This window comes from Octodon degus, unplaced genomic scaffold, assembly GCF_000260255.1.
Source record: "Octodon degus isolate 3935 unplaced genomic scaffold, OctDeg1.0 scaffold00038, whole genome shotgun sequence".
Taxonomy (NCBI): Eukaryota; Metazoa; Chordata; class Mammalia; order Rodentia; family Octodontidae; genus Octodon; species Octodon degus.
Window position 1 is genome coordinate 8,664,402 of NW_004524614.1, and position 8,780 is coordinate 8,673,181.

An 8,780-nucleotide genomic window follows, 5' to 3' on the forward strand; every position below is an offset into this window, starting at 1 on the left:
CTCCAGAGTGGTGGTGGGGGGTCCCAAGGACGCGGCAGAGGGTCTCACGCAGTGTGCCTGAGTTTGGACTGGATAGCTCCCATGGGTGCAGGGTAGCCGGAAACTTCTACACACTTGCTGGGCCTGAGCTTCGGCTGGATCTGGGGGTCCCCAGAGTGTGGCACCCCTTCCCTTACTTACAAACCTTTCCTGCACTTTTAAAAACACTTCTAATGTTCTTAACCATTTTCTAAACTCATAAACCTACATAATTTTAGCAACGTACTTGTACTGCACAATACTGCAGAATCCCATCATATAGTGAAAAATCTTCGATAATAATTTAGATTAATATTTTTTGTAGGCCCGTAATGCAATGAGTCTGAGGAGGTCGAACTGATAAATAGCGAGGGACTGCAGTAGCTGATGTTCCTGGAGTTGTTTCTTTCTTCTTTTTCATTTTCATTAGGGAAGGGTCTATGGGATGTCTAGGGTCTCACTACTAGATTGGACTTGTAGTGATCCACCTGGTTATAGCCTCCCAAGAGCTGAGCTTACAGGCCTGCGCCACCCAGTCTTATTCACTGTCTCAGCATGCCGCGGGGTCGGGGCCAGCACGGCAGGGCAGGGGATCGAACCCTGGCCCCTGTGCCTGCTGGCAGGTGCTTTCATCTGCTGTGCTATTCGGCCGGCCCTTGGAGTTGTTTCTGCATGCTCTTTTCTGTTTCCTTGATCCACATGTCTGGTTTTGTGCCAAGACTGCTTTTTTAAAATCATTGTATCTTTGTTGTTTAAATTGAAGGCAGTGTTGTGATCCTTCTGCTTTGCTGTCGTTGCCCAGGAATGTTTATGCAACTCTGGGTCTCTCTTGATTCCATGTGAATTTTATGATTGTTTTCTGTGGTTATGTGAATAATGGCTGTAGTTGTTTTAATTGAGATTATATCAAATCTGCACAGCAGCTTTAGAAGCATGGCCATTTTGACAATACTGCTTCTGCCTTTTCAGGAACAGGGAATATCTTTCCTTTTGCTGCTGTCCCCTTCAATTTCCTTTCTCGGAGTTCTATAGTTTTCGCTGTAGGTCTTTTACTTTTTTGGTTGGGTCAACTCGTAAGTATGTTTCTAGATGCTGTTACAAATGGTGTTGTTTTCCTAATTTCTTTCTCAGTGAGCTCATTACTGGGGAACAGGAACATTATAGACTTTTGTGTATTGATTTTGTATTTCATACTACCAAACTTGGTTATTAACTCTAGGAGTGTTTTGGTGGAATTTTTGGGGTCATCTGTGTAGCTGATCATGTGTAGCTGATCATGTCATCTGCCAGTAATGATAATTTGATTTCTTCCTTTGCTATATATGTCTCTTTTATTTATTTCTCTTGGCTGATTGCTCTAGCTGATGTATAGAGTATTACATTGAATAGAAAGCTGATAGTGAACATCCTCGTCTTGTTCCTGATTTTATAGGGAAAGCTTTTAGCTTTTTCCTGTGTAATACCATGTTGGCTGTTGGTTTGTCTTACATGGCCTTTTCAGGTTGAGGAAAGGTCTTCTATACATATTTTTTTCAGTTTTTAAAATCATAAATATTTTTTGCATTTATTAAAATCATTGTGTGGGTTTTGTTCCTGCTTATGTTGATGTGGCATGTGAGTATGTTGGACGATACACGCAACCCTGGACTGAAACCCATTTGTTCATGGTATATGATCCTTCTAATGATTGGATGGATCTGTGTTTTTAAGGAGATTGATGTGTAGTTTCCTTCTTTGGTTGAATCTTTGTTTGGTTTTGGGATCAGAGTGATACTGGCTTCTACAAATGCGTTTGTAAGTATCTTTGCCTTTCAACTTCATTGAAGAATTTGAGTATTGGCATTATAACCTCCCTAAAATTCTTGTAGAATTCACCAGTGAATCCATCAGACTCTGGGTTTTTATTTGGTAGTTTATTTTTTAAATTACTACCTCAGTTTCATTGCTTGTTATTGGAGTGTTCAGAATTGTTATGCCTTCTTGGTTTAGTTTTGGTCATTCATATGAATCTAGGACTCTATTCCAGATTTTTTCAATTTGTTGGAGCACGATTTTTCATAGTAGTATCTTTTTGGATTTGGATGGTGTCTTGTGATTTCATCTTTTTCATTTCTAATTTCATTGATCTGAGTCTTTTTTCTCTTTTTGGTAGGTTTGACTAAGAGTTTATCTGTTTTGTTTATTGTTTCAAAGAACAGCTGTTTGATTTATTGATTCATTGGTATTGTATTTTTTTAGTCTCAATTTCATTAATTTCCACCCTACTTGTTATAATTTCCCTCCTTAAACTAGGTTTGAGTTTTGACTGTTGCTTTTTGAGTATGTTGAGGTTCATTGTTGGGTTATTTATGTGAGCTTGCTCTATTTTTCTAATGTGAACAGTGACTCCAGTAAGTTTCTTTCTTAGTACCACTTCTGTAATTTCCCATAGGTTCTGGTGTGTTACGCTGGCATTACTATTTGATTCCAGAATAATTTCTTCTTTGATTTTTTTTTTTTTTGGTGACCCATTGTGTGACCCATTTTGTGCTTAGGACTGCTGTTAAATATACAGGTGTTTATAAATTTTTATGTTGTTTTTTAAAGATGAATTTCTAGTTTCAGTGCACAATGATAGTATACATGGGGTAGTTTTGTTTATTCTGTATTTATTAAAATTGCTTTTGTGGACTAATCCGTGGTGTATTTTGGAAAAAGTTCTGTATGCTGCTGAGAAGAATGGGTATGTGTTGTAATAGGGTTGAACATTTGCATCTATTAAGATCATTTCTTCAAAAGTGTGATTTAGCTCTGATATTTGGGGTTTTTTTTTTGTTGTTGTTCATATCTCTGTGTAAGTGGAGTATTCAGGTTGCCCACTATAATTTATTAGTGTTTATTTGATCTTTTATGTTCTGCAATATTTTTTTATGGAGTCAGGTGCTCCAGGACTTACTGCTTATATAATTACAATTGTTACTTCTTCTTGGATTGTTCCCTTAACTAGTATTAGTAACCTTTTTTTTAGAAAAAAAAATATTTATTTATTTTTTGCCTCTTCTGATTAGTTTTATTTTTTTTATTTTTAAAATTTTTTATTTATTTATGTATGTGTGTGTGTGTGTGTGTGTGTGTGTGGCCAGCTCAGCCCACCAGGGGGCGGGGCTGGCTGGCATGTGGTGCTGGGGGATCGAACCGCGGTACCTGTGCTTTGCTAAGCTTGTTCTAAGTAGGTGCTTTAGACCACTGAGCCATCTCACCAGCCCTCTGATTAGTTTTAGCTTGAAGTTTACTTTGTTCGTGTGTAAAATTGGTGCCCCTTCTTGATTTTGGAGTCCTGGTACATGGAATATTATTTTTCATTGTTAGACTTTTTTTTTTCTTTTTTGAAACAGGGTCTTGCTGTGAAGTGCGGTCTGGCCTTAACTCACGATGTAGCCCAGGCAGGCCTCAAACTCTCAGTAATCTTCCTCAGCTTCCCAAGTGCTAGGATTACAGGCATGCACCACACGCCCAGCTCTATTCTTTGATTTTTAGTCTGTGAATATCTGGTTGTATTACTAGAGTTTTTTCATGCAGTAGACATTTGGATTCTGTTTTTTGGTATAGTCTGTCAATCTGTGTTTTTTAGTGGCAGAGCTGATGCTGTGAACATTGAGACTTATTCCTAAAAGTTACTAATTTATTCCTGTCATTGCATTCTTTTCAGTTGATGATTCCTTATTTCATTCCATCTGTACTTGGCTTTGTTGTCTCTGTCAGTCGTTCATTTCTGAGTATATTTAAGAATGCTGCTTTGGTGGTCATGTATCTTGTAAGTTGTTTTTCTTGGACAGTTCTTATTGCTCCATCTGTTTTGAAAGAAAGTTTTGCAGGGTATGGCAAGCTGGGGAGAAGTTGTATGCGTTAGGGCTTGAAATACTTTACTCTAGGCCCTCCTGACCTTTTAAAATTTGTTGAGAAGTCTGTTTTAATCCTAAATGGTTTACCTTTTTATATGATTATTTTTCTGTGATACCTTTTAATATTGTATCTTTTTTTGAAAATTGGATATTTTAGCTAAGATGTGTTGTGTGGAACTTCTTATATCATCATAGTTCTGTGGTGTTCTGTAAACCTCTCTAACCTGTATGTTGCAGTCTTTCCTCATTTTTGTAAAGTTTTTTATGATGATTTCTAATGAACAGGTTTTTTTAATTCCATGTATATTGTCTGTAAGTTTTTGCTCTAACTCCAGTTAGCTTTAGGTTGGTTTTCTCAGCATTGTCCAGTTGCTGATAGATGAATTTTTCTTGATCTTGTATCATTTTTAAGGCTTTTATTATGATTTACCATTTTGTCCTTGATTTCAGAAACTCTTTACATTGCTCATTTCTGCAGTTTATGAATTCTATATGATATTTTGTTTCCAATATTTCTAATACCTATTCATGGCATCTATGGCTTTGGTAGATTTATCAGTCATGTTTTGAACTGTGTTAGTCAGCTCTTCCAATTTGTTTGTTTCTCCCCTATCCACACTGATCGTTTTGTATGATGGTTCCATGAACTTTTGGGTCATGTCCTCTTCAAACTCGCTAAGTTTCTTTACCTCTTTTTAAATAAATTTGTAAAGCTCCCCTGGCTAGTGCTTGCTTTCCTCTCCATTGGTATTGAAGGCCTGCTTTGGGAGAGTTGAGATACATTGGGGACCTGTGTTACCTTGTTTTACCATGTTCCTCTTGTGTGTATGTGTGTGTGCATTTGTATGTGTATGTTGGGCAGGGGCAGAACAAAGGAGAAGGAGGTGTAATGTGGTATTGAGGAAAGCTGTGAAAGAGGCAAGAGAAGACAAGGAGATAGATAAAATTAGAGAGACAAAAAAAACAGAATAGGGAGGACAGAAAGTTAGTGCAAAAGAAAACAGAAATGTCAAAAACAAAATATGAGAAGGCAACTGGAAAGAATTTTAAAAGTGGGAGAAACAGGTAGAAGTTATAAAATAGTATTGATACAGAAAACAGAGCTGAAGGAAAGGAACAGGGAGAAGAGAGACAGAAAATGAACAACTAAATCAAAACAAAAAAAGGGAGGAGGAAAAATCAAAAGTAAAAAACAACAAAACAAAAAACAGAATCAAGTTTGGCAGACACTTAGATCAAACACTCCAGCAACAGAAAGCACATTCCCACATGACCATGACCTCAGAAAGCCTGAGGGGGACCACACAAGTCCCTTCTTGCCCTGGTCACTGCAGGTGGCTTCACTAGTTTCCTGGCTGTGTGTAGGCTGTGTTCAGCCTGTGGTGAGGGTGCCAGTTTATCCATTGCATCTCCTTCATGCAGGGTGTGATTTGGGCAGAGTTAGCTCTAGTTGCTTGTGGCTGATCCATGATCCAGCCACCCTCAATTAATTTGAGAGGAGGAGGACGTGAAGTAATTTATTTCACACCCAGCTTTCCTTCACATTCTGCCAACTGTCCTGTGACTCCTGCTTCCCTTTGGGCTAGGTAGTTTCAGTTTCGTGTTCTTGCTCAGATATTTTCCGACTAGTTTGTTGCCAGGAAGTGTCTGCCTTGACCTGTCCTGTCTTTGCTTTTGTGCTCAAATCCTTAACAGACCTTGTTTCAAAATTTCCTGTTTCTAGCCAGCCAAGTCATAGTGCTTGGGTTTTGTTTAGCGACTTTCTTCATGTCACATAATGCTAATCATGTTGAGGATTTCTTGCTAACCCAGATTCTCTGTTTGTAGAGTCTGTTCCAGCAGTCTGGTCTGCAGTGGTAGCTCATTCCCTTGGGCTCTCTGGGACCTCTCACAGTGGCTGCTCCTTGGAAGATGTGAGGACAGGAGCAGTGGGGATCAGAGTGGTGGGGCCACTTCCCCTTTTCAACAGATGCTTTTTTTCAATCTACCTGTATCATCTTTCCGATTAATTTTCAGTTTCAGAGTATGAGTACTTCTCCCCATTTCATAATAGTTGTGTATTCAGTGAATCTTTTCTAAGTATCTCTGATGTGACTCTGTTGTCAGCCATGTTGAATCTCTTAATTAATTTTTTATGAGGTTAATTGGCACATGTAGTACTAATTTTTATTGCTGTATGACATTCCATTTTGTATATCTAATTGGTCTGTATTTCAGTTGCTTTCATTTTTGCCTTTACACAATGCAACTGTGAACATTCTTGCTATAATTCCTTATTGCACATAAGGGTTTCTGAGGGGGATTAATAGGAGTGAAATTTCTGGGCCATTGACAATATGCACCTTCAGCTTTATTAAATTTTGATAAATGTACCCCTTGAAGCTTTACTCCATTCTGAACAAAAAATTTTGGTAACTTCTCTTTTGATATGTCAGTTTATATTAATATTTCAGATGTTGTGTATTGAAGATAACTTACCAGTTGAAATATAAGACACTTTTTATGTTATAATATGTGTGATCTTAGTGTACAGAGAGAGCCAAGAAGCTGATTCAAAATAGAGGTGGGTATACAGAATGTTTCTATTTATATAAACTCCTAAAAAAAGAAATTAGGTCAAATTCTGTAAGTTATTCAGCATTCTCTTTTATAGTTTGTGTTGAGTTTTAACCAAAGAGCATTTTCAATTATTTTTAGGATCTAGATGGTTCACTGTGGTGCTATTGTGTGAATGTTTGAGTGAGTGGGTAAAAGATGGGAACTATATAATTAGTCACAGAAGAACAATAAAATACAATTAAAAATCTGATTGGTTGAGCTGAAATGTTAGAGAAACACTTTAGGGGTAGGGGAAGGTTCCAGTGCTGATCTGCTTTAACTGTGGTTGTCAGAATATATGTGATATCCCTTTTCTGCCTATACCCTTGTCTGGTGGCACAGTGCTGCTATCATGGCTGTTTCTATTTCTTTATTACAAATTTAAAACCTGGGAAGACTGCATGTGCTCACTGGGTGGGTAGCCTGAGCAGCTGCCCCCCTTGGCAAGACTTCCAGGGGTCTTCCCCAGCCAGGTGGGCAAGACGTACTAGGATTCCTTCCTTGCTCACCACTGTACAAAGCTGGTTGCCTTAAGGTGGGTTCCAGTGGACTGGCCAGTGCTGTTTGCATGTTGTAGCTGGGCTTTGTACAGCACTTCCAGCTAGCACCCTGCTGCTGGTTTCCTGGAGCGATCTAATTATGGCTAGGTGTGTTTTGAGGTTCTGTAGGGATTACTGAGTTCCTTGCATGTGAATCCTTGTTAACTCAGTGGACATATGCAGTCATTGTTAAGTGTAACTTCAAGGACATGCAGAACATCCTTAAAATAGGTAGGATTGGATTAAGGACTTGGTTCCCAGCACATGACAGTGTTGGGAGGTATAAAACTTTTAAGAGGTAAGGCCTACTAGAAGAAAGTCAGTTCACTGAGGGTGTGTTCATGGAGGGGATATTGGGATTTCCGGTCTTTTTTTCACAGTCCCTGAGGTGAACACATTCTTATTATGATGTACTGTACTGCCACAGCCCCCCCCCCCCAAAAGGACCTAGTGACTGCATTGAACCCTCCAAAACTCTGAGCCAAAGTAAGCCTTTCCTGTATTTCAGTTGATTATCTTGGGCATTTTTTCACAGTAACAGACAGCTTACTAATACAGGCTATGTAAAAAAAAAAACCAAAAGATCACAAACTATAGCTTGACAGCAAGTGTGTACAGTTCTGGAGGCTGGAAGTCTGAGATCAAGGTGACGGCTGGGTGATTTCCTTCTGAGAATATTGAGTAGTGGCGAAGGAACATCTGGTGCAGCCGTCTCACCTGAGTTTATAAATGACTGTCTTCATGTGTTTTCGTATCATCTTCTCTCTGTGCATATCTGTCCACCTGTTTAAATTTTCCTTTTATAAGGCAAGGAAGGCTGCCAGTCATATTGGATTAGAGGCCACCCTGGTGGCCTCATTTGAACTTGATGATCTCTGTAAAAACCCAGTTCCAAAGAAGTTCACTTTCTGAAATACTGAGAGTTAGGACTTCAACATATGCATTTTGGGGGACACTTAATACCATAACAGATTGCAGCACAGGGTAGGATTATGAGGAGATTGTTGGAAGGCTACTTGTGAATATTGGATTTTCAGTCTCTCTGGAGGCTGGTGTCCTAGACGTTGGATACTTTCACACATTCTTTTTGACAGATGCAGAAGTACATTCGCAGTTTGTTACCATAGGCTCTGTCTAGTACAGTGAGCTGATGTACTTGCTAACTTCTAGGAAGGATGTTTTGGGAATCAGTTTAAAAAGATGGGTTTTGTCTCTACAATTATATATAAATAGATTTCTTCCCCCAAGAATTTACTCCTTGGTTTGTATTTGCTTTTCCCCCCCTTGTTTCCAAGTTTATTTCAATCACTGTTAATGAAAGAAAGACCTGAAAACTTTCTTTTTTTTGGTTCTAGACTTAAAAGAAATTATATTTGTCATCCAGAGTCAAAGCAATTCTTTTCATGCCAAGAGAGCAGAACAACTGAAAAAAAGAATTTTAAAGCAGGCTGCAAATCTTACACAGGTATGTAGACATGGATCAGCGTATCTGCTAGTTATGTTTTTGTAATATAATTATGTTTTGTTTTTTTTATTTTTTATTTTTATTTTTTTTTGCAGAGATGTTTATAGTAGCTTTATTAATAATACATAAAAATTAGAAATAGTACACGTTTTTCTACAGAAAAAATGTTTTTTTTTGTATTACATTTTTTTTTCTACAGTTTTATTGATAAACAGATAGCAATGAGACAGTTTCAAATCAAATCGGAGGTACAGTTTCAACAAATAATACACTGCATAT

General features: G+C 38.1%; 1 protein-coding gene across 1 annotated transcript in view; it reads left to right on the forward strand.

Moving 5' to 3' along the window:
* The window catches only part of B3glct (beta 3-glucosyltransferase), a 113,167-nt gene that overhangs the window by 11,865 nt on the left and 92,522 nt on the right, over window positions 1-8,780 (forward strand). The window contains exon 4 of the mRNA XM_023715057.1: window positions 8,392-8,501. Within this exon, the coding sequence (XP_023570825.1) occupies window positions 8,392-8,501 (110 nt within the window). The remainder of the gene's footprint in view (window positions 1-8,391; window positions 8,502-8,780) is intronic.